Genomic DNA, 25,556 nt, shown 5'->3' with positions numbered 1-25,556 from the left:
GCCCGCAGAGGCCGCCCTGGGCTGAAGGGAGAAGCGTGGGTCCCACCCCAGGCGGCACCCATTTCAGCTTCCCGCCTCCAGCCCCGCCGCACTCCGCCCGCCAGCCGGGCGCAGGGGGACCCGTCACCGGCCAGCGTGTCGAGGACCACGCCCGGCCCGGACGGCGCTGGGGCGGCGGGGACCCGGGACCGAGCCGAGGCCCCGCCCCCTGGCTCGCTAGAGACACGCCCCCGAGGCCCCGCCCCTGGCTCGCGGGGGACACGCCCCCGAGGCCCCGCCCCTGGCTCGCGGGGGACACGCCCCCGAGGCCCCGCCCCTGGCTCGCCGGGGACACGCCCCTCCGCCGGCTCCTCCCCGGGCCGGGCCGGGGCCGGGCGGCGCGCTGCCCTCTAGCAGAGCGCGCACCAGGTACCCCCGGCCAAGGGCGAGCCCCTTGTAGGCGGCCCGGCTTCCCGTCCCCGTGTCCGAGGGCCTGCGAACAACAAAGCGCCCTTCCAGGGCCCCAAGAAGAAACCCTGCGCTCCCGAGAGGCCCCGCCTGGCAGGCCCGTCACCGTGGAGCTCCTGACCCCAGGACTCTTGCTTGGCAGGGCAGGCGTCTTACCGCGGCCAGCAAAGGGCAGGCCGGGCGCACGGAGGCACTCCGACCCTGCTTCCCTTCCCTCGGCCCCGCAGTGCGCCTTCCTCGCCCGCAGGCCCAAGCCCGGCCCAGCCCCCTGGGCAGCTGGCCCCGTCCGGGCGCTCCGTCCGGCCTGGGCTGGCAGGGTCAGGGCAGTTCTGTTTCGCTTGTGAACGTCTGGCACGTGATCAGACCCTTGGGGTGCCCTAGGCAAGTGGGCTGCACACCTGGCAGCGCTTCCTGCGAGATGAGCAGGGGCCGCTGCGCCGGCGGAGGCGGCCTCTGCCTGCAGGGTTCCTCGGCGGTCCCGCCGCTCCGCTCAGGACTGCTCCGGGAAACCCTGGCCTGCAGTGCCCTGCGCTCACCGTGTGCTCTGCTCGCTTCCTAAGCCTGGTTGGCGAACTCCAGGGCCTCACGCCAGAGTTCAGGCTGTGCCTTAGTGGCTTGAAAGGAGTCTGCCTGTGAAGGGACTGCAAGCATCAGGGGGCTCATCTCAGGCGGCTCCCACCAGAGCCAGCCTGCCCTTGGCAGGATCCCTGCCAGGCCTCCACTGGCCCCATGAGGCAGCAGCCAGGGCACCTGTCTCCACCGCAGTAGCGGCTGAGCAGGCGGCTCGCGGAGCCATCACCCACCCCTGCTGCACTCCCAGTCCTGTCTCCCAATAACACATATGCTCCCTCACGAGCCCAGATTGGGCCTTTGTCCCCCGCTTTCCTGTGTCCAAGGAATCCCCACAGTGGCTCTTTATCCCTTAGCAAATTTCCAGAAAAAGTTTCCCCAGGGCTCCTACCCTTAAAGGAACCAGAGTGGACACTCCCCTCCTTCCCCCAGCTCCTCACATTCCAAAGCCCTGGTAAGTTCTCTGGGAGGCAGCGGTCAGATCCTCTAACTCACGACAAACAGAGAGAGAACGCACATGCGGCGTGTGTAAGACGCTCTGCAAACCTTGCCACCAGCCATCTCCCACCCTCTGAAGGCACCCATGATGCACCCAATCCCTAGCCACTCACAGCCTAGTTAGGGCAGCCCCTGCAGGACGTGCTGTGACCGAGGGTCAGCTAGCCTCGTCACCCTGAGTCGGCCTCACTGTTTCCTAGGGCCTGGATGTGCAGTCCTCTTCAGGTGAGCAAAGGCAGAAAGAGGCGAGCGAACCCACTGTGACAAAGCACCTGCCTGCAGCGGGCCTCTGTTCCCACCTCCTCCCTACCCCACCCCACAAGTGCCAGCCCTCTGCTAAGTTATAGCCCTTTCACCACCACCAGCCAAACAGCTGTTCAGACAATTCCTTGATCAAACAACATTGCCTTCTTGAGTTTAAATTTTATTTTACAAAAAGAGAAATAAAGAAAACTGATAGGCAGTTATACTGACTTACAATTGTTCTGTTTGCTTTTTTTAAAAAAGTGACATGAAACACAAGTAAAAATAAATACGTCATAGAAACAGCCAGTTGCCCAGTCTCTGGGGCAGGAGCACCTGCCCTACCGAGGAGGGAAGCCCATGACCACACCCGCAGCTAGAGCACCAGCCACAGGTGCTCCTCAAAGCCAGGTGCAGTCCAGGCCTCAGGGGGCGTCCTGAGGAAAGAAGACGGAAAACCAAAGCCGGGTGCCAGGTCCCTGGGGCCACCTCATCTCCCCCCACTCCTCCTGGCAGCGATGTGGACTTAGTGGTTATCCACTGCGACCCCCTCAACCCACCTGGACCTCCTTCCCCTGACCCCTCTGGAGAGGGCACAGGAAAAAACCAGTCTTGAGCAGGCTAAGGGGATTCTTCCGGTGAGTCCCCAGCCCACCCTGAGTAACACAACCAGACAAGTCAGTTTACACTCACGTGCACACGAGCAGGCGTGTGTGCATGCTCACACTCTCACTCACACTCACACACACACACCTGGGCTGAGCTCTCTCCCAGGGGAGGGTCCTGGGTCAGGTCACAGTATGAGGTCGCCCCTCTTCTGAATTATCACCCCAGTAGTGGTAACAGGAAGTACCCCAATCTCTCCCAGCCTCTGCCCCACAGACCCTGCAGCCTGCCTGGCTACCCCTCCCGATGCAGATGCACTGAGTACTAGGTCACACAGGCAGACTCAGGTCCCTGAAGAGCAGAGAAGTTGGACACCGCCTGCTCAGGAAGCTCATCTAAGATGTGGGTACTCATAAAAGGCCCAGGGCCAAGCTAGTGGCACAGACAGACATTAAGGGGCAACAGTGGAGTACTCAGGGCAGAAGAGAGGCGCAGTACGAGGGGACGAGGGTGAGGGTGACGCAGCAAAGAATTCCCAGACAGGCCTCGAGGTGCGGGTTCCTTGGAACAGACAGCAGGGGGCCAGAAAGTCTCCTGGGGGTCCACTGGGGAAAGCAGCTCCTCTCTCAGGGGTTTTGGTGGGAGAAGAGCCATTAGCTGGCTGTACAGGAGGCCACGATTCAGAAGAAAGACTGGTCTTCGGAGGAACTGGGAGGAGGAAGGGGGTCATGGCCGGAACACTAGGAACAAGGAATGTAAAGCCCCCAGGAGATCTTCCACATGGGAAGGGGCTCGGTTCCAGAGCAGCGCCAGGCCTGAACGGACGGGCAGGGGCCGTGCCCTGCTAACAACGTGGGGAGGGACAGTCCCTCCCAGATGCCTCAAGTTTGGTTGAGTGTTTCAACCTATCAGCAAAATGTACCCTAGCTTTGCTTCAGGCGCTGGGGTGGGAAATTTCGTATTTGTGAATCACAAGTATATAAATTTCATACACTAATTCCTAGGGAAGAGAGTTCCAAGGACCGGAGTTATCCCGAAACCAGCAGATGACGAGAAAGATGCTTACGCATAACTCGAGAGGGTGAGGGCTTTGCAAACATTCAATCTGGAGAGAGATCTGATCCAACACGGTTCACTTACTTAAGTGGCTACTTTGTCTCTGTTCAATTCTTCTCCACAAAGATACTAAGGAAAGGAAATGGAACATCACTACACAAGGTGATCCTGAATCAAGTTGTGCTATATTCCCTCGCTGAGAATTCAGGCAAAACCAGCTGGATGGGGCTTGGGAGGCCTTTGAAAGCTTCCTGTGGAAGACGAGAGGGAGGGAAAACGCCCAGGCCTGATCTGCCCTCCCGCCTGTCACCATCCTTCCCTCACGGTGGAAGCCACCACCAAGTGTGTCTGATCAAAGAAGCTGCAGGACCTGGTGCTCAGGCTGAGACGGTCCCTGCTTCCCTCACACACATGCTCCTGCGTGGTGCACACACCGGCACGCACGGAGACTGCAGGAAGGTCAGAGGTGCTACCACGTTCATAAAAACAACACACGGAACTGGCAGTTTCCCATGATCCCACCCCCAAATGCCTGAACAGTACAAGCTGCACATATCAAAGCCTTCTCTAGCCAGGTCTAGCCTCCCAAAACTAGACCCAGACCCTGGAAGCCCTGGGTGGAGAGCAGGCATGTGCTGCCTCTCAGAATACCCATCCCTCCAGGGGCTGCCTTCAGTTCCTTGCTGGGATAGTTTCTGGATTCTCAGAACCTGCTGCTGTGAGTTTCTAGAGGTGCACACAAAATTACCCCTTCCCAGACGCGCGTGCACACGCGTACACACACCCACACCCACACACATACACACACACACACACACACCCTCTGGGATCCCAGTGCTCCAGGGCCTTAGAGGCATCAGCTGTAGCCCAGGTTGTGAGCGTGCTCTGCAAGCTGGAAACCTGGGCTAGCTAGCTCCTACTGCACCAGCCTCAACCTGAAGGCCCACTCCAACTCTGTCCATTCACCATCCAAACTTGGTGCGCTGGTTGGAACTGCTATTTTTAAATTATTAAAATAATTTGCATAGCTAAGTTGTAGATCTAAGGCTTCTATGAGTAGGAGAGTTGAGAGTCTGACAGGATGCTTATGAAAACAGAGAAAGAAAGTGCCTGAAGCCCCACTTTTGGTGTAACTGAACAGTGCACAAACACACGCACACAGGCACACTCCCCATCAGCCATCTCCTCGTCTCTTCTCTAGGGACAATACCCCAGAGTGTGTAAGGCCCTCCAACAGTGAAAAGGAGCTGGTGGGAAGAGTTGCAGAAGCAGCTGCTACTAGGGGTGACCTGACTAAGCTGCCTCCGGGCTGGGAGGAGGCAGGGGCCGCAGCTGCCCAGTGAGGAGGACCCATGGGTAGGTGGTGAAGCTCTACAGACAGACAAGGTATGTTCATCATACAGAAATACCTGGAGAAGTCTCAGCAGCCAGGAGAAAAAGCCAAGAGAAAGTCAGCCAGTGTTTATGCTTAAAGGCTAGATATCCCCTCCCCTGGCATTAACAAAAAAGGGTAGACCCAGAATGATTAATGCGTCCTTTTAAGACACAAGCCAGGCTTACGGCTCTTACAGAGGAAGGGCTCCTCCATGCTCCTTCAGAGAGGATGGAGGTAGCAGACACCAGGCCCACACTGATCATCAGAGAGGCTGGGGAAGCCAACACACTTCCCAGTAGGAAATCAAGTCTGTCCCCTCACTGCGGCAGCCACCGATACACAGCAGAGAGCCTGCCTCTAGGTCACCAAGGCAGGATGCGGCTCCAAATTTGGGGTCACTCACTTTCCAATAGCAAACTCCATGATCCCAAGTTTCAACCTCTGTGGAATGAGTATCACCCCCACTAATCCTCTAGCCACAGGAGTCCCTGATCTTTCCAAAAGGCCACTTCCTGAAAACATAGCTGTTTAGTGTAAACCTTGGTCGAGCCCAGCTCTCTCCGTGGTCTGCTCACCACCTATGGGGGTTTATTCACCAGCAGCTATGGGGCCTGGGGCATCTTAAAACTGCCCTTTCTATCTCCTACCCTCTTCCCTACCCCAACTCCCCCTCCCACCACCACCAAAAAAAAAAAAAAAAAAGACACATGAGAAGTCCAAATAATAAATAATTGCCCGTAAGAAATAAATTAACATGGAGCTCTCTAGCAGGGAAGGACAGGACAGACCACCCGAGAGGCGGTGGGGGCTCAGCTCCATCCCATGAAGAATGTGTCTCCGTTCAACACCATGATCGCTCCTGCAGAGCACAGGGCGGTGCCTCCCAGCCTCGGCACAGCCAGTCCCTCACCCTGGAGAGGGCTCCTCCAAGGAGCCGCTGGGAAGGAGGCAGAGATGGGTAATGCCCATTTTCTCTCATAATTCCCCCCAAATTCTACAACCAACGTGGCTCTGAAAGCCAGGAACTCGGTTACCTGGGCCTCTCTTCACCCACTAGAAGGAAACCTGTGGTTTCCATGGCTCTCCCAGGCTCACCGGATGCTCATACTAACCGTGCGTTGCCATGAACCACCACACTGATTTCCATTTTTAAAAAGATAAATTCATTTTAGTTCCCCCCTTAGCCGTCCCCCCTCCCCCTCCCCCCTCCCCCGCTGTTACATACACGTACGCACATACATAGCACACGCACAGGCACACGCACCTGTCTGCTTCCTCCCCACCCCTAAAAAGACCACTCCACACGGACTCTGTCGGCTCTCCCCACCCACGCTCCTTCCTAACCCGCCCTCCTTCCCGCCCTCCCCGCTCCAGGCCAAGCTAAGTCACCCGGTAAGGCAGGTCTCTTGGGAGAGAATGTTCCCAAAGACAGAAACGGGACGTGAGCCTCTACACTCGGGGGCAGGCAGGCAAGCGACAGCTGAGCAGGCGGGCGGGCGGGCGGCCTCCATTCCTGGTTTGGGTCCCTGATTTCCCGCTCCTGCTGCCCTGCGGGGCCTCCACCCTCGTGGTCCTCTGCCCTCTCCCTCCTCCAGGCGCCCTGCTCAGGAGGCCCGGGAGCTGCCTCTGGTGGGCGACCTGCAGGCGGGAGGCAGCCGCTACTGCCCGGGGACCTCTATCACGTCGTCATCGCCATCCTCGCCAGAGCTGGCCCCCACCTCAGCAGCCTCCTGGGGGTCAAAGGCAGGCACCTGGGGCGGGAGCAGGCTGCCAGCCGGGTAGCCTGCGTGAGAGGACATGTAGCCTGGGTAGACGGACACGCCCCGGGAAAGGTTGGTGGGCAAGACGGGGGAAGGAAAAGGCGCGAACATCCTGGGCTCAGAGAGGAGGGGCTGAGGGAACGGGAGCGCGTAGCTGGGCAGCACCCCTGGGACAGAGGGACTGAGCAGGAAGGAGGGGGTGCTGGCAGTGCCTGAGGTAGCCGTGGAGGAGGAACTGACTGGGCCTGCTGGCACCAGAGGGTCAGTAGTCACTGGAAACACCAGGCGGGCATCTGCCAGCAAATTGGACAGCTGGTAGTAGGAGGGGGAACTGCCCATAAACAGGGAGTTCTCCCCAGCCTGGGAGGTGAAGGGGGTGGTGAGGTTATGGTTTAAGGAGACGGGTGGCATGGCAAACCCGCCCGACACTGGATACCCGTGTTCATAGGGCTGCATGGGGGCTGGCAGATGGCCCTTCCTGGACCTCCGGCGGGCTGACTCCTGGGCAGCAGGCGGTGTCACCGACTTCCTCTTGTGGCCCCTTAAGTCCAACACTGGGTGCCTGTCACCACAGGGCTGGCCAGTCACCAAGAGGGACCTATTGAGGCAATGACCCCCAAGTTGAGGCTCAGTCCCGAGAGCTGTCCCAGGCACAGCACTGCTGTCCACAAGCTGGGCAGGGGGGCCAGGAAGGGCGGCGTTGGAGCTGGGGGAGCTCTGGCGGGACTCCCGGGCAGCAGCCACGTCCGCATACTGCTGCAGCTCGCTGATGATCTCGGGGCTGTCTGGAGAGACGGGCCTGGCCAGCCCCTCAGGGTCGGGTGCTTTGGGTGATGAGGCACTGTGTCTGCCGTTGCTTGTGGACTCGAGAGAAGGCCCCTGGGAACCTGGGGACAAAATGTAGGTAACTGAGAACCAGAATGGCCAGGGAGAGAAGGAAGATATAGGAAAAAGTTCCATGAAAAAAAGAAAATCCCATCCTGTGGTCCCCAAAATTCAAATAGTTTGATGTATAAACATTGCCCTGTAAATCTTTCCCAGTCACAAAGGAAGAAATCCTTTGATCTAGGAAACAGGTCTCTCTGTTCCTCAATCTGTGAAACCCCACCACAGTGAGGCCTGAGGTGATGGACATGAAACGCTAAGTCGTCATTCATAACTAGTCAGACTCTTCCAGTAACCAGGATTGAAAGGAAAAAGGGAAATGAAGTTTAAAAGGCCATCATCTTGCCTGGTCGGCATGGCTTAGAGGTTGAGCATTGACCTAGGATCCAGGAGATGGCAGTTTGGTTCCAGTCAGGACAGGGTTTCAGGCTCGATCCCCAGTGGGGGTGGGAGGGGGTGCAGGAGGCAGCCGATCCATGCCTCTCACCATTGATGTTTCTCTCTCCCTCTCCCTTCCCTTCCTCTTTCTGAAACCAATAAAGACATTAAAAAATAAAAAGCCATCCTCCTGGTTTAAAAACCAAACAAGATCCATGGCCATGAAGACTGGGAAACTGGGAGGATGACCATGGCCTGGATGGTGGCCACGCTGGATGTCACTTTCTCAGTGTGAAATGGTGTTCAGTTAGGGAAGAGAATGTCCTTTATCTCAGGATCTGCATGTGAAATATTTAGGGATAAAAATGACACGATGTCTTCCATTTACAAATAGTTCTGATAATAGAAGGGAGAGAGACAGAAGCAAGTGTATGAGGAAGTGAACAGTCATGGATGTAGGCGCAGGCTGCATGGTGCTCGTGGTGCTGCTCTGTCACTTGCCAGTGCAGATGAACATCTCTGTAACAAAGGCGGGGAAAATAAGCACCTCGCTCTCATACCCCACAGAGGGAGGAAAAATGAGAACCTCTCCCACAGAGGGGAGCCTGGCAAGAGCAGCTCACTTGTCCATGTGCCACATGCACGCTCTGACCTGGCAATCAGTCCCACCCTGAGAACGTATTCTGCAGATGCCCCAGGTGACTGAGCCGGTCCGCAGTGGCGGGGTACAGCAATCTGAACATCCCAGGACAAGGGACTTGGGAACACGCAGTGCTATACCCGCCTAATGGCGTCCTGTGCAAACCCTTGGGAGGCACATCTAAAGCAAAGATATGGCACCACGCTGGGCTACCCTAGCGAGTGAAAAAGGACTATTAGTGTGTTATAGTAAGTGGGCATCCGCTTTAAAAACACAAAGAGAAGCTACACTCGCTTTTTTATCCAGACACACCCCCCTGCACTGAGTGGTGTGCAGAATAGCTCTGGAAACGATAGATGAGAAGTGGGCGGTGGAGGAAACTCACTCCTCACTTTACCCCTTTTGTACATTTTGAACAGTGAACCATGCACACGTTATCGACTCAAAAATAAATTAATCACAAGTGAAGCTAAACCAAAACAAACAAACAAAAATGCCCAGTAGGTCAATGGAAGACAGATGCCACTGTACCTGAGGCAACCATCCGACCATCTTCAGGGGCCTTGGGTTTGCCCGTCGCTCGGACAGCAAAGATCCGCCCGTCGCTGGTGCGGATGTACGTCCCTAAGAAACACAAGGGAGACTGTTAGCTCTACTGCCAGCCCTGGGAACTCCAGGCCTAGGCACTGTGGGCTGGAACAGCTGTACAAGAAGGTCTCACACCCTCTCTCAAGACCTGAAATGAGGAGTGGGGTGATGGAGCTGCAGGCCCACTAATCCATTTCCTCCACAAATGCTCACTGCATCACCACCACGCACAGGCACTGTTCCAGACACTGGTCCTTTAAGGGGGAGGCAGACAGTTATAGCAGAAAACACCAGGAAAAGTCAGATCAATGGAGGAAATGAAGTGCTATGAAGGAGAACCAGGTACCCTGGCCCACGCCCCCCTCCTGGGCTGGAAGGAAGAGGCCTCATGCCTCAATACCCTCTCCCCATAGCATGATAACAGCTGGGTGTGGCTATGACATAAAAATCTTTATTTATAGATGCTGAAATGTGAATTTCATATAATTTTCACATCACAGAATATTATTAATTTTTCCCCCAACCAACTGAAAATGTAAAACCCATTCTTAGCTCACAGGTCCAGTAACAGGAAGCAGGCTAGATCTGGCCGGTGGACCAGCGGCCCTTTACCAACCCCTGCTCTAGGCCAGGAAGAGCCCAGAAAGGGCACAGGTACAATCTTCTGTGTGTCTTGTATTTCATGGCATCTTTTCCCTGAGTCTAAAGGTACTTTGACCCAACAGAGGCCAGGAAGCCTCACAGAGTGAAGGCTGAAGGGAAAGACAGGCTTCGATACTGTCCCGACAATGTCCAGCCCAGATTTCTCATCCCAGCAGTCTCACCTCCCTTTGTCAGGAGGCCAGAGGCAGTGGACTTTTCCAATGACCACACTTGAAAATTCTGTCATGCAAACCATGTATACTCACTCATCCACCCAATACATCTCCCAGGCGGAGACCTCCCACCCCACTGCAAGCAAGATGACAACACAGGCTGGCTTTTAACCCACCCCACAGATCTTTCCCTCTGAGTTTGATCTCCCTGCATGTAGTGTAAGTGGCAGACGCTAAGCCTTTTGAAGACATCCATCTCAAATAAATGAAATGCTAGTTGTAGGGTAGAGCTACTAGCTGGACTAGGTAAGGAAGCAGGTGGCTCCCACCCATGAGACCCCCCCTTAGAAACAGAAAGCCCAGGGTAACCTAGGTGAATAACTCTTGAGTGACCCTGCTTTTCCCTCCTGTGCTCTAAATCCCACTCTTCTGTTTTAAATTCACCGATAAAAAGTGAACCCACAAACCCTAGGCACCCTACTCTTGGACCCTAATAAAGGCAGAGACCCAGGTCCAAGCTCCCCCTGCCCCCCTCGTGAAGCCCTAGGTCATAGCACGTACCCTCCAGGGCCTGTGTAATAAACCTTGTCCTTACGAAGTTCCCTGATGGCTGTTGTGTATTACCATCATAACCACCACAGGGCTGGTTCAGCCACACACTGGCTCTGGGGAAGTGTCTATGGGGTTCCCACAAGTAGTATGGGACCAGGTGAGTCAGGCATTCCTAGCCAACAGCATCACTATCGATAGGCTGAGACCAACACAAAACACGGTGTCTGTACAAACCCACCCAAATCGCCCATAAAAACAATGTCAGATACAGGAATGCCAGGACTCTAGATCCCTTCTTTTCAGCTGATAGATTTCCTTTGGGCCCACCCCCACTCTACTAAGGTCATGGCAATGTCATTTTTCAGGCTTCCCCCACAAGTGACATTTTTACAGGATGGTTCCTATCCCCCGAGCACGAGCCACAGGTCCTGATTCTGCTTCCCAGCCCAGAAGGGATGGGCAGAGGGCTCACCTTTTGTCCCACGGATGATGTGGATGCTCTCGCCAGCATTAATTCTCGCCTGTACATCTGTGGAGCTGTTGAGTCCAGGAATAACAATATCTAGTGAAGACACAGACCTCAGATTTAGATTACACGGGGCCTGACTAAAGCAGGGAAGGAAACCAAAGTCTATGCCCACCCCACTCCTCAGCAGTCTCTCTAAAGCCGCTCAGTGGAGCAGAAGCCAGAACCAAGGGTGGTGAAGCAGGCAGTCCTGACAACTGTGTAAGCAAAGAACACTGTGATGATAAGGGGCTTTCTAGAAATCTGATCATCTTTCTGGTCAACCTCCCCTCACTTAAGTCAAATTTCATAGAGTTTCTGGTTAGAAAGTTTTGGTTCACATGGCTTTTTCTGTGTATTTTCTCCCCCGAGCTACCTGCACGTATCTGCCCCACATCGCAGAGGCCAGGTAGCCCCGTCCTCTCCCGAGCTGGCGTTCCCTACACGACCAGAGAATGCAGCAGCTAAGGCTCAGTCAAGGAGAAAGAAAGGAGGCTCTTTCTGTTTTCACTCATTTCAGTTTTTTACAGTGGATGTATATTATTTTCCTACTCAAAAAATCAATTAAGGTATTCTCATTGAAATTTACCTATCACGGATATTTCCAGGTAACAAGAGAAAAGCAGCATCATGAAGTGCTCTCCTTCCCAAGTGCCCTGCATCTCAAGACTGATCAGGACAGGTGGGCACCCTCCTCCCCACCACGGGTCCACCGTGCTCAGGCCACTTTAAACCCACAAAGAAAAAAGTGACATTCTGATTAAGTGGGAAGGTGGACAGCTGTCCTTTGTACTCAGTGGACCCTACAGTCAGGCAGGACTCCACACATTCCCATGTCTCTCAGAAGGCCAACCCTGTGTCCCAGTGGCATTTCCAGAATCTCCACAGGGTTCACAGTCCATCCCACCCACCACATTCAGGAACATCCAGTCCCGTGTTATTACTGTGAAGACATTTCGTTAGAGTGCACAATCCTCCAGATCAAGGACTGCTGTTGTCTATTTTTACCTACACTGCCAATGTAGTAAGGCCCAGGACACAGTGTTTAATAAGTACTAAAATTCCTGCATGAACAAAGCAATCTGGAAAGGGAGAGCACCCTGGAGAACCCAGGCGTTCCCAACCTGTTGTGGTGACCACCTTCTGCACAAGGACACCCGCACGCTGCAGGTAGTTGATCGGGAAGTTCATAGCTGGGTTTGTGCTGGAGGCACAGCCTACGCTGCCTCCCAGTGGGACGTGCCGGGGCATCATGGGGATGGGAGTGGACTGTACAGGACGGACACTGGCCACAGGCTTCTCATCGCTCTTCAGCGTCGGCTGCCTGAGAGAGAAAGACAAGCGCCCTCAGAGAGGTCGGCAGAACAGCCCCCTTCCCTTTATCTGCAAAGCCTCCAGAGCCCTTCAGACATCCCCATCCTACAGCCTCAGGTGCTGCTGAGAAGGACCAGAGGAACCTACAGGGCACGGTCAGTTCAAAGACAAGACGCAGGACGGAGACAGAGGCAGCGAGGCGTGACGCCTCTCAGAGCCTAAGGAGTCAGGTGTCAGTGGGATGATGCCTTTATGGGGATTTGGGGGGTCTGTCTATGCACAGTAGGAACCAGTCCTTGGAGGAAAGTTGGGGGGAGGCACAGATGCAACAAGGGAGAAGTTCTTCAGAACACAGTGCGTGCTAAGTGGAAGACGAATGGCTGGAACTTTCCCACTCGCCAAGGAGCAAGGCCACGTGACACCACGTTCAGGTGAACTTGAGAGGCCACCCACCTGTCCAACCTTAACCATCTTTACTTTCTGAAACTTCAAGTATCAATAAGTAATGCAGACACCCCTCTCTCCTCCACATTACTTTTCGCTGGGCTCCACCTGGGGCCAGTCCTTAGAGTACCCCTCTAGCCGCGACCGCCACAAAAGCAGCAGCAGCCAGGCCTCTAACCGGTACATGCCCACGGCCAACCTGAGCACTGGCTGGGTGTGTCCTACCATCAACATGCCACGGTGTTACCCCAGGGCCAGGGATGCACCCTCACACTTCACTCCTCTGTCTGGATGTCAGTACCATGAGAAAGCCACTCCTGATTTAAGATCTTTAAGTTCCTGTCTATAAGCTTCTGGAATCTGCGTCTTTGGTCTTCAGTCCCAGGAAACAGACCTCCTTGGATGGGTATGTTCTTCCCCGTCTGACTGAAGAACACTTTGGGCAGCGCCCAGGGCCCTGTGGTCTCCCGCATTCCCAGGTGGGAGCTCAGCAGGTGAGGGGCCCGTGTCCTCAATGCCTGCCCAGGTGGCTTTGCAGGAGCTAGGGCCCTGACTGGAGGGCAATGGGACTCTCCCCAGGATCAAGTCAGCAGGGTAACAGGAATGTAGCCCAAGCCCCCTACTCTGCTGGGCTGTGGTAAGGAATCTGGGTGGGAGGGCAGGGTAAGGAATCAGCGGGATCCTGGTATGTGTGGCTTGTCAAAGGCCGGGAGAAGCTGGTGCCTCCCACGGGGCCAGAGCTGGGCCGGAACAGGAGCTGACACCTCCTCCCTGCCCAGCCCACTTGTCATATCTTCCCCTCCACACAGTTCTTCTCCCACCGGGTTCAGGCTCAGTCCATTCCTACTGCTACATGGCAAAGCCCAGAGAAGTAAAAAAAGAAGTGGAGGAAGGGAGAGGAGGGTGTCACTGGCAGCAGTATTGGGGAAAATAAAGTCTGAGGCTCTGAGAGTGACTTTCTCCTTGAGAGTACCCTGTACAAACTTACCAAAAATTAGAATCCCATATAAAATACCACATAGTTTCAGTGCCTTTACAACCTCATTTGGCAATTTTTTTTTACATGCAGTCTTCATAAGAAAAGTTTTAAATCTAAACACTCGAATAAAATAATTATCTTTAATTCAAGATAATCAAACAGTTTAAAAATGCAAATCTCCAATTAAGCAGCCAATCTGGTGAGGGCTATGAGGCATTTTGTCTTAAAAAATTTTTTAAAGCAGGAGACAACCAATTGATGTCTCTCTCACATCGATGTTTCTCTCTCTCCCCTTCCTTCCACTCTCTCTGGAAAGCAATGGAAAAAATATCCTCAGTGAGGACTGAAAAAATGAATGAATGAATGAATGAAACATAGATAACTGTTCTGTAATTCTTACAAAGAGCCTCCCTCTCCACGTAACAGTTGGCTCCCATCCTGTTCATATTCTGAACGGCTCTGGAAGCTGTGCTTAAGGAAAAGACTTTTTGCTCAGGACGGTGGCACACCACAGAATGAAGCCCCATTAGGAGCAGCAGAGCACACCGATTGCATTCCAAGGCCCGGAGACGCTTGAACTTCAGCGTTAAGCAAGGCCTAGGACCAAGGGGCTGTGGAGAGGATGGGGCTGTGTGGCAGGGCTGGGCTTCTGTGTTTTGAAAAGCTGCACCTCCCAGGAATCCAAAAGGATTCTCCTGATTCATAAGGCCAGCAGCTCATTCTTCCAGAGAGAGCCACTTAACACACCAGGGCTGCTGAACTGCTTGGACACCTCACCAAGAGCAGAACCCATCAGTTCTCAGCAGCCAGAGAGCAACTGACATCTGTCCTTTTGTTTGAACAACACACCAGGGGGAAGGCGTGGGCCTGGCCCCCAGAAGACGCTCCTCCTCCCTTCAACGTGACTCACCAGTTTCTCTGGCTGAAGGCGGGGATGCTGGTTAGGCTCTGGTCGCTGGCGGGGTAATACTGTGCATACGACGGGCGGGTGTAGGGGACCGACGTGCGTTTGTCTTCCTCATAGCTTTTCTTTGCTGCTTTTTTCTCTGCCTTGGTCAGCTTGTGATCCCTTCGGTTAAGGAGCAGTGACTCATGCTCAAAAGGCTCCTGGGGACACAGGAGGATGTTGATTTAATTACCAGTCTTTGTGCCGATGTGAAGAATTCACAATGAGCCTTACTCTGACACCAAAGAAGGGCTAGCCGTCTCCAGCACTAGCAAAGAGCCTGCTCACACTCGCTCCCTCTCTCTCACACTCACACACACACACACGGGCAGGCTTCCTGTCTTCCTGTCAAGAGTACAATTCACAATTATAACATTGCACCAGCTTCAGACAGCCTAAGTCTGTCTTCCATATCAAAAGCAAGGGGAGTTCAGAAAATTAACAGACTACATTTTTAGAACTTTCCATCTCTCCTTCTGCTAGGAAAACACACTGGCCAAATTATCCCACATGGCTGAGCCCAGCACTAGTAGGACCAGACTAGGGGTGGGGACTGCACGGGGCGAGGAAAAGAACCAGGAGTTCAAGTTGCCTGCGTGAAACAAGAGTTTGGATGAAAAAGACAAGCTCGCCAGACGAGCCTCCCCTGCTGGACAGTCTCAGGGGAGCAGTGTGCGCACCTTGGTGATGAGGTGAGGGTACTTCAGGCAGGCAAGTTGCAAGACAGGCTCCTTAACCCCCTTCACGTTCAAAGACGCTTGGGGAGCCGGCTCCTTCTCCACAAAGTGCAGCAGGTTCTCCACCTCCTTCCGGGTGAAGTTCAGCATTGGATTGAGATCGTCCACCACCCGATCTAGGCAGGAGATGTGGAGACAGCTAGTCATTACTCGGAAAGAAGAACACAAAGGCACAGCCACAAAGACTGGCAGAGAGGAGAGGCTGTGGGCACCACAATGGCCACTAACGCCTAAGCCACCCGAGGCCATTCCATAGCTGACAGTCAGAGGCAGGTTGGAGGCCCAGGGGAAACGGAAACACCGTAAGAGAAATCTTCTGGCTCAGCTCTTAGCACTAAACCCACCTTCACCAAGCTGAGGTCAATGCCCTCGTGAACAACTGCTTGAATCAGGACGCGATGGGAGGAGCGGCTGGCTTTCTGTGATGGAAAGCCCGCCTGTGTCCACATCGTCCTGTCCCGTCCCATCCCCCTTGACACAGTAAGGACGGCAGCCTCTACCAATGTGCCCCTTCTGAGCCTAGAAGGCGGCCCACCTGACATGCCCTGCTTGGAAATCTGCCGGTCATAGATCTTCTTTTCGAGGGTGAAATCGGCCACAAGGCGGTAGATGTGGCAGGGCTTTTTCTGGCCATAGCGGTACACCCGACACACCGCCTGCGCATCATGGCAAGGGTTCCAGGAAGCGTCGAACACCACCACTCGGTTGGCCCCGATCAGATTCACGCCCAAACACCCAGCCCTTTAAAACACAAACCAACAACCACAGAGCCTTTAGTTTTAAAGATCGTTTTCAAATTCGTTTTACCGTCTGTGACTCCTACCGTGACACCCTCCTCTGTCCTCAGCACAACACACCAGCGGACTCTGCGGTCCTGCTGATGAACAGTGTATGTCCTCGAGCACTGAGAAGTATGCCCTGAATGCCTGCACGGCAGTGCCCGCCAGCAGGAAGCAGGCCCGCTCCCCACCCTGCTGTGAGGGGTGTGCTGTCACTTGGTGAGGGAAACGTGTGCTTAGTCTAAGGGCAGCACAGCTTCAGGCTGCTCGGCACGAGGCAAACGGCCACCCGCCTTCACAGTTCTACTGCACTTCCTCCTTCGTAAGGCACCTTCACACACATCACATCGCCTAAGCCTTGGACACTCCGGGAGAAAAGCTAACCACGACCGTTGTTAATGAAGGTCTCCGAGAACTTAATGACAATGTCACGATCGCCCTTCTAACACAGCTTCCTTTGGTGTCCCCTCTCTCACTTCAAGAACAAGTCACAAACCCGAGCAGACATCTTCTGAAGGAAACTGGACGAGCCTTCAGGGTGCCTGCCTATGTGGAGGTACAACTGCCCAGGACCAGCCTTCTGCCCACCTCTCAGGAGCCACTCACCTTGTGGAGAGAAGGAACAGCCAGGTGGTGAGGTTGCTGGGATCATTGAACTGATTAATGAGCCGCTCTCTCTCAAAGGCAGGGGTGCTACCGTCTAGCCCTAGGAAGGAAAACCACAGAGATGGACAGATGAGGGCAGAGTACACAGCAAAATCCTGGCAAATGTGTTTTAAAAACAAAACACACACACACACACACACACCCCAGAATTCAGGTCTACCACGAGACTCAGGTTTCTATAACTTAAAAATACCCCTAGGCGATTATTCTCATGTGCAGCAAGGACTAGAGTGTTTCTCCCTTTAGTATCTTTGGTCAGTTCTAACGCCAAGGTTCCTAGACTTTAAAGTGCACAAGTCACCCTAAATATGGGTGTGCTTGGCAGACATGGCTCAGGTGACCCTCTGCCTCCATCCTGTGAATGCTCTCGAGTACAGACGACCAAGGGGTTTGTGTTCTGATGAGGGTGATGCTCCTCCACAAGGGATCTGCATTGTTCACAAGCTCCTAAGGCTGAGAAGTTGCTCTGTGGACACACGAGAGGAACGGATATGGAACAGTGGGGTGGGACATACTAATGAAAACGGGAGGAGCCCAAAGGAGAAAAGGTAACCTTCGGTTATGAGGCATGAGCAAGGGAGAAAGGCTACTTTTGTCACCTGGGGTAAAGCAGAGAAGAGGGCAAAGCTAAGGGTATGAGATACCAGGTGGAGAACTGAACTGCTCCAGTTACAGGAAGCATGAGTTTAACCGGAGGGAATTGGGAGGCTCTCTCAGCACCCCAGTCCCCCTTCCAACCTGAGTTCTCACGAGTTCCAAGCACAGATCACCACGGACTTGCTGGGCAAGCCCAGAGTCAGCACAGGGCTCCAGGTCAGACCCTGTGCTGCGGTCTCCTCACCACCCTGAGCCTCCAGGCCTCTCAACAAGGTGATCTCTCCACCCTCCGCCCCACAGGAGACACTCGGAAACGCCTGGAAACACGTGGTTTTTATAACTGAGCTGACGCTGCTGCCACCCAGTGAACAGACCCCAGGGATGCTGCTAAACATCCCACAGTGCACCTGCCTGCCCCAGGCTATACAGAACCATCTGGCCCAAATGTCAGGATCTCGTCAGCAAGGGCCTGAGGTCAATATTTCTCAGCCTTTTTTCATTACCACCCTCTTTCCAATAGCCATGTCCCCCATGTAATTCTAACACCACAGGTATATTATGTTTACTTTCTATAAGCATTTATGCTTTATACTTCAAAAAGTTTTCTCACCCCGTCAAGAACCAACTTTCTCCCCTCTAGGGATACTTACTAACTGCCCACAGAGAATGCATGGTCTAGGCTTGTGTTCACTCTACTCTTTCCCCCTAGAATGACTTCTGGGCCACACTAGTCCTGTATCTTTCAAATCCTCCCCATTTTTGCAAGTCTAGTGCGAGTTCTGCCTCCTCCAGGAAGCCTTTTCCAACCACTTTTACCAGGATGATTCTGTCTTTCTTAGAGCCCCAGTGAGGGCACTCGGTCAGTGCCACTCTGTATTTGTCCTTAAGTTGTCATGTCTCAGATGAAGACTAGGCCTATGCCTTCTACTTCTCTGTAACCACCCCCCCAAAGTCTCGCCTAAGCTCCTCAGCCCCTAGGACAGTGCCTCACACACAACAGTTTACCCTCAATCTCTCTCTGTTCCTTGGCTAATCTCAGTTATTCCTGTATATTTGATGAAGAATGAAGCAGGAGAGGAAACGAGAAGGAAAGGAAACCCTTAAGCAGACCTTGCCAGGGCTCCAGGAGCAAAGCAGCAGTGAACTCACGGAAGTAGCTGACGTTTCGCACCCACTTCTGTGCTCCTTGCCCTTCAGCACCAGGTAGACAGGGCACGTCGCGTTTCCCCAGGAACTCCTCGATGAGAGCCAAGGTGGACAGGCTCTGGCTGGAAGGGACAAGATCTGGTTCAGAAGGTGCCTGGACCCAAGGGAATTTGTTCCCCACCAGGCCCACAACTGTGTGCAGCCTTCTGAGGGTGGGAGCTCCCACAACCTACTCCCTATAAGAGGTAACCTCACAAAGAACCAAGAAGGGTATCCTCTCTAGCTCACAGTGGGAGCAGAGTCATCCATACAGTTACCATCTCCATCCCGCTAAAACACCCTCTACCCATAACTTTTTCAACTGGGAAATTCTGCAGTTTTGCTCAGTGCCTAGTAACCAATAACATCAGCATTGAAACCCACCCTGCATGGATCTACACTAGTGCCAACTACAGGCCACAGGCAATATCATGGGTCTCACTAGGAAGACAGAAGCACTCGCTGCTTCCGAGTTTGCAGAGCCAGTCTCCTCAGAGGTGACCCATAAAGCCAGCAGGCTCTCCCCAAGTTAGAACCATTGTGGTCCTTGCACATGTGTCCCACGTGGAAACCCTCATTGAGGCTTCCAAACCAGGCCGCTGCCACTTGGCTCTCGTTGGAGCACAATCTGGTCAGAACAAAGGAGGAGTAATCAATCGACTGTCTGATTCCCTGAGTTAGACCTGGATGGGACTCAACGCTCTGGCAAGACTGAGAATGGGACTCGGGACCAAATCACACTGTTTATTTGTCCTTATATAATATACAAAGCTTATTATTATTTTAAAAAGAAAAAAAGAAAAGGCCAAGAGGGAAAGAAGCACATTAAACCAACAGCCCACAAATGTTTTCTGTAAAGGGCCTGACAGTGAATATTTTTAGGCTTTGCAGACCACATACAGTTTCTGCTGCATATTTTCTTTTATTTAAACCCTTTCAAAATGTAAAAACAAGCGCTCAGGTTGTACAGTAACAGGCCACAGGCCACATCTGGCCTGGGCCACAACTGGAAGGTTTAGACTATGATCTGCAATGTTAACCTACGGTTTCAAATTGTTCTCTGCAGAGAAGAGCACTGGACAAAACAGCTCCAAGAAAAAGACAAAATGCAAGGTCATCCCAAGAAGCAGAGGCTTGGAGAGAGAAAAGGGGCTGGCGTGACCCCAAGCATCTCCCTCTGTAGGGCCGGTGTCACTGTTACCAGAGAGACAGTGTCATTTAGAAATTTCTCTTCTACCTGAACACGAGGATCTTGTCCCCAAGCTTCACACTTTCCTCGACCAGGTGGAAAAGCAGGACCATCTTGGGAGAGTTCTCCAGGACTCCAGTCTGGTAATTAGTTAAAAGGTCCTTGGCCTGAAAGACAGAAATGAGGCAGCTTGGAGCAGGTCCATGGCCAGATTCCTAGAAATAAAACTCTCTCCCTCTAAGACAGCAGCTCACAGGCCGCCTTCATAGTTCCCGGCACAGACCTCAGTGGTGCAGTGCACTCTGCGCCCTCCTCATGTGGGCTTTACACCACCACTTCTTCTCAGCCATGGTCTGTGGCTGCAGAGGGATCTGCCTGACTCACCCATTCATAGGTGACAATGTTGTTGCCTCGCTCCTGGAAAGGGCTGAAGCCGACCCCTTGCAGGAACTTGGTGTTGGTGGCCTCTCCCATTGAGGCGGCCAAGGCGCTGTCCTCTCCCTTGCCTTTGGCTCCCTGGGATGGGCAGCGGGCACTAGTCCCTGCCGAGCCAAGCTCTTCCACGTCCAGGTCCTGCTCATTGGCCAGGTTCTCCTTCTGAAGGGCTTCATACAGCACGTCGGGGTGATTCCAGATCTGAGGTCATCAGAGAAAAGGGATGCAGGGCAGAGAACAATGCAAGGGTGCCCCGGGGGTCTGGAAACGCGTCCTTGCTCAAACCCGCCTCCCAAGCACATACCATCAACACCAAAAAGCAGAGTCTCCCAGCCCCTCGTAGCCAAAGAGCCTGCACACTGGTTCCCACTAACCAACTCAGTTCGCATGACGTGTGAACAGGAGCGTTCACACCAGGGGCAGGCTGGTGTTTGGTACATAAGCAAAAAGCCACAAGCCTTGGACTCTTCTTCTAGTTCAGTGAGAATTTCCTGTTTCAGTGTGGCCACAGTGAACTACTGTGTGAAACAAGACCAATGGCTCCCTCTGGACAAATGTATCTGACTTCTAGGTGACCAACCATAAGTCATGTGAGGGGCTACTCCTAGCAGGAGTTGAGAATTCCCAGGGAGGAGAAGGGAACGCGTAGGACTGGGGGGACCGTCACTGCAGCCTCCTCCAGACCACACCTGCGCTGGTCTCTAGGACTGTGGCTACAAAAGAAATATTTGAAACTCCATCTAACCCCAGGCATACCCTTCAGCTCACTGATTAAAGCAGTGGTCAATCAGAAATAATGCCTGAGAGCTGCCAAAGAAACGGGTCCCCTGAGACAACAGGGAGCCCGGGACCAGATTAAAGGCACGTGAGTGCTCCTCAGCTTGCTCAGGAGGCTTAGTGCCAAAGACACCTGGGCCTTGCTGTCCCCAAACCACCTGAAGCATCTCAGGATGAAGATCTCAATCTGATGAAATACAGAACCCAGTGGAAGGCACCCTAATAACCTGTCTCAGCTATAGAGTTATTGAGCCCCTATCATGCGAGCAGTCAAAACGATGCCCCACAATGTTCCACCATCACTTGCTCTTCCAAGTGAAAAAATGAGTGAGGAGGGAAGTGGGTTCTCAAGTTTGGTGTAACAAGCGGTGCAGCTGAGTTGCAACCACAGGGAGTGCCATTTGAATTACAGTGCTCGCAGCCTCCCAGGCACTGTGCTGGAAGCCAGCACCACTCGCCCGAGCGCCCCCAGCCCTCCAGGGCAGAGGTGCCCCCTGCTCCCTTCTCCTTGTCCAGGATCCCAGCAGGAGTAACTCCTCTAGGGCCACGTGCATCCTCTGTGTCTCAGTGTCCCCGAGGCTCCTTGCACGCACCTTGCAGCACACACAGAAAGCCTTGAGGGGGTTCAGCCCCAGCCAGCCACTGCTGCCACAGTCCCGGAAGCGGTCCATGAACTGCGTGTACAGGGCTCGCTGGACCTGCGAGAGCCGCACCAGGATCACGTTTTCCTCCTTGGCAGGGAGGTGAATCTTCAGCACGGTGTGGCCTCTCCTGCGGATGCAGAGACCAGGGTGACAGGGTGGCATGGCCGGGGGCGTTGGGACAGGAAGAGCCCCGCTTTCCGGCCACACGGCCTCCTAAGGCTCCCACAGTCCCGCGATGAGGGCTCAGCAGCCGTCAAGGAGAGACCCACCTCAAGGGTGGGAACTAAAGAGGCAGTGACCGCCCAGGTCCTCACCCGACGCGGGCCACTCCCCTCGGCTCTCTCCGCACAGGCCCACTAACCAGCAAAAATGGCCTGCTGGAGAACAGCACAGCTATGCGCACCAAGAGGCCGGCGCGGCCTGGGCCCACCCTGAGCCACCCGTCCCTCTCTCACCCAAGTCCGCAGATGCCAGCTCTCTGCTTCTCAGCAGGTAAAGCCGGCATCCATGGTAACCAAGGGTCAACTTTAGGGAGAAGCACATCTAGGCCAAACCTCCAGAAGACTGAAACAGTGGGTACCCACCCTCGGCTAGCTGTTCAGCAAATGCTACTGAGTGAAGGGAGGTTGGGCTCCTCCCCCAGGAAGGCGGGTGGCTCACCTCTGCACGAAGCCCTCCAGCAGGCTGTGCAGCACGTGGCTCCGGTACCGCATGAGGCGCACGTCCTGGGGCGTGCTGTCCACGCACTGCCCGTTCAGGATGGGGCGCTCGAACATGTTGCTGAACTCCTGCCGGGTGCCCAGGAAGTCCGGGCGCACAAAGTCCACCATGCACCAGTACTCGATGAGGTTGTTCTGCAGCGGGTAGCCCGTCAGCACCACGCGGCGGCGAGAGCGAATGTTCTTCAGGGCCTGCGAGGTGCTGGCCTGGCAGTTCTTGATGCGGTGTCCCTCGTCACAGATCACCACATCCGGGCCAGGGCGGCACAAGGCTTTCTCAAACTCTGGGGAGGGAAGAGGATCCGGAGTCAGAGGGTGAGAGGGCCTGCTCCTAGTCAACAAGAGGAGGAGGGGTGTGCCCTGGAGGAGACAGGAGAAATGAAGGAAGCAGGAAAGCGAGAGTCAGCTCCCGTCGGTAGGGGAGCCAGCCGTCTGGGCTCCTACGCTGGGGGTGCCGTGAGCCTGGCCTGTTGGCTCTCCCAGTAAATCTCTTCCCTCTTCCCTTCCTTTTATTTATTTTCCTACTTTAGGCTAAAAGTAAAGCCGACTGTATTCTTCAGGCTTAGACCAGCTGGTCAGCAGAGAGCATGATTTTAGAGCACCCGCCGAGGATTAAAAATGCGTCTGGGTGAAACTGATAGGAACAGTCCAGACGCTTAGCTTGGCTCTCACCACTGTCAGCACCTCGGTGCCTTCCGAGGGTGGCTGCTGGGAACTAGCTAAAGGGCAAGCCTTCCTGGACTCACTCCCCAGCCACCGCTAAAAGACAAGTTCATCCTTCCTCTGTAACAGTAGCAAACCTACAACAAACATAACCTCGGGATGAAGAGACCTACACAATGAAACAGCCCTTGCACCCTAAGGAAACTTCCTTCCCCAGATGGGAAAAGGCCCCTTAGAGGAGGGAGCAGGGCTACGAGAGGAGCAGCATTCACGAGAAAGCGGGGACACACTGTTCTGTAAATTCACAAACAGTATTATTATTACTCTGCGTATCTGTGACGTAAGTGCCATCTCAGTACATCTCTGGGGGTGGACATGCAGCAGATCCTCTCCCACCTGCCCCGTGAGAGAAACAGGGCCAGAGGGCAGGGGCCTCCTGACCTGTCTGCAGCCTGGCCTGACCTCACGCCCACTGCCTCGAGGGCAGGTCACCCCACCTATCTTGGGGCCAGGATTTCTGGTTTAAGACAACACAACCCACATCCATAATGCTTCGCATCTGACGAGGTGCTGTTGCCGACACTATTTCCTTTCCCTGAAATACCCTAGGAGGGCCCCAGGAGAGGCTGCCCACCTCTCCGAAACTCCTGCTGGCGATCTTCCTCATCCAGATCAATGATGACCGGGTGAGAACGTTTCTTGGTTTTCTTCGGTCTACCTGTGGCAAAGGATTTCTTCAGGGTGAGGAGTCTGTACATTTCATACCCCATCAGCAGCACCCCACCCTCCGACACCCAGTCGGCCATCACTTTAGCGCGAGCTGCCATGGTCCTGTAAGTGAACAGAGAGAAAGTGTTACTGCTCCCACTGCTCCCCAGGAAGGACTCCTTACAAGCAAGCTGTGCTGAGGGACATTCAGAACCCTTCTGCCAAACACCAGAGGCAGCATCGCAGGGCCAGCCAGCTGCCTGAGGACCTTCCCACAACCCCGGTGCAGCATCCATTGCACTGAGGACGGACTGGGTCACTGATGATGGGGAAACAGCAAAAACCAGAAACTCAACGGCACAAGGCAAGCTAAAGTGACAGCCTCCTTTGCAGGTACACTACACGCATGACTACGGACTTGAGGTGGAATTTCAAGTCATTCCCGTGATAAACAGAAGTACTAAGAGCAGCTGAGAGCAGAAGACTCGGCACGGCCCCTCCACCCGAGCAACTGAGCCCTGGCAGCACTGCACTGACCACATGTGGACTCGCAGGCCTGAAACCTAAGAAAGGGCAGGTGAGCAACCACCTGTGGGCCACGCAGTCTCCTCACTTTGATGTGACCACACCTCACAGGAGGCAGCCTCTGCAGAAGAGAAAGTCTGTCTTCTCAATATCCACGCCTCCGAGAGGCAAGGGTAGCACAGATGGCAGGCGTGGGCCAGGAAATACCTTCAGATTTTTGGAAAACAGGTTGAATATGCGGAGTGGAAATATAAATAATCCTCTTGAAATATAAAACAAAAACCGTATGACCCTTTCAAAGCTTGGAAGTTGTACCATTAAAGGCCAACTACAGCCCTGGCCAGGCGGCTCGGCTGGTTGGAGCACCGTCCCGTACACCAAAAGGTTATGGGTTCGATCTCCGGTCAGGGCATGGATGGGAGGCAACTGATCGATGTTTCTCTCTTTGTAAAAAAAAAAAAATCAATCAATCAATCAATCAATAAACATATCCTTGGGTGAGAATTTTAAAAAAAGGTCAACTGTAGACTGGTGCTTAAAAGAAGAGACCGATGAGCTGCTAGGAAAAGAGAAAAGTGAAAGGAAAACAGTCAGAAGACGGACAGTCTCGCTTTATCGCGCTGACTGTATCCCTGTGCACCTGGGAAACGCAACCTTGCGTCCTCGAGCAGGAACCAGAGGTTTCCCCGGCGACGTGACTCCACCTTTACTGAGCAGCGAGGCAGAGAGAAAATGAGCAGCAAGAAGAGGGAGGGACACATCCAAACCTGGAGGAACCTGGGAGGACAGGGCGCACCCCAAGCAGACGGCCGCCGTGCAGACCCTGGGACCAGTCTGGGGGGCGGAGAGGGCGCCACCTACTTGTGCTCGTCGTTCAGGATGTGAACCTTGAAGAACCGAGGCTGGACCTCCTCAGGCTTGCTGTCGGCCGGCAGGGCCTCGGGGGCTGGGAGCCACATGTTGAACTCAGCCAGCCAATTCTGCAGAGTATTAACCTGTCGGAAAGCGAGGCCGAGAGGGAGCTTTAAGGAGCAGGCTCAGGGCTGAGCTCACCGGCTTTTCAGTGCCCAGGACAGTGTTAACCCAGAGCTCTCCAGAGGGGCGACTAGGGGCGCCTTCCCCAACTCTCACCGGCACAATGGCAAGGACCGTCTTGGCTGGCGTGTGGCGGAAGAGGACATCGACGAAGGAGATCACCTGCAGCGTTTTCCCCAGGCCCATGCTGTGGGCCAGAATACAGCCAAAGCCGCTGCTGGTCTTAAACCTCTCCAGGGACTCCACCAGGTTGTCATAGAGGAACCGGATCCCACCAATCTGACAAGGGACACATG

At 54.2% G+C, this 25,556-nt stretch overlaps 1 protein-coding gene across 2 annotated transcripts in view; it reads right to left on the bottom strand.

Annotated features, from left to right (window-relative positions):
• Nucleotides 1-6,146: 6,146 nt before the first annotated feature.
• The window catches only part of RAD54L2 (RAD54 like 2), a 50,065-nt gene continuing 30,655 nt past the window's right edge, over nt 6,147-25,556 (bottom strand). For both annotated transcript variants that reach the window (XM_081159374.1, XM_081159375.1), the window contains exons 7-22: nt 25,357-25,539; nt 25,087-25,220; nt 23,627-23,823; nt 22,271-22,613; nt 21,560-21,737; nt 20,139-20,390; nt 19,803-19,921; nt 18,530-18,648; nt 16,724-16,823; nt 15,874-16,079; nt 15,282-15,454; nt 14,566-14,762; nt 12,043-12,242; nt 10,886-10,975; nt 8,990-9,082; nt 6,147-7,442 (exon numbers count right to left, since the gene is read on the bottom strand). In XM_081159374.1, coding sequence (XP_081015500.1) covers nt 6,454-7,442; nt 8,990-9,082; nt 10,886-10,975; nt 12,043-12,242; nt 14,566-14,762; nt 15,282-15,454; nt 15,874-16,079; nt 16,724-16,823; nt 18,530-18,648; nt 19,803-19,921; nt 20,139-20,390; nt 21,560-21,737; nt 22,271-22,613; nt 23,627-23,823; nt 25,087-25,220; nt 25,357-25,539 — 3,573 coding nt within the window. In that variant the 3' untranslated portion in view covers nt 6,147-6,453. The remainder of the gene's footprint in view (nt 7,443-8,989; nt 9,083-10,885; nt 10,976-12,042; nt 12,243-14,565; nt 14,763-15,281; nt 15,455-15,873; nt 16,080-16,723; nt 16,824-18,529; nt 18,649-19,802; nt 19,922-20,138; nt 20,391-21,559; nt 21,738-22,270; nt 22,614-23,626; nt 23,824-25,086; nt 25,221-25,356; nt 25,540-25,556) is intronic.

Source organism: Miniopterus schreibersii, assembly GCF_964146895.1.
Source record: "Miniopterus schreibersii genome assembly, chromosome: 15".
In the NCBI taxonomy this organism is placed as follows: domain Eukaryota; kingdom Metazoa; phylum Chordata; class Mammalia; order Chiroptera; family Miniopteridae; genus Miniopterus; species Miniopterus schreibersii.
The sequence above is the reverse complement of the archived record's forward strand: the minus strand, read 5'-3'. Positions and strand labels throughout refer to the sequence as shown.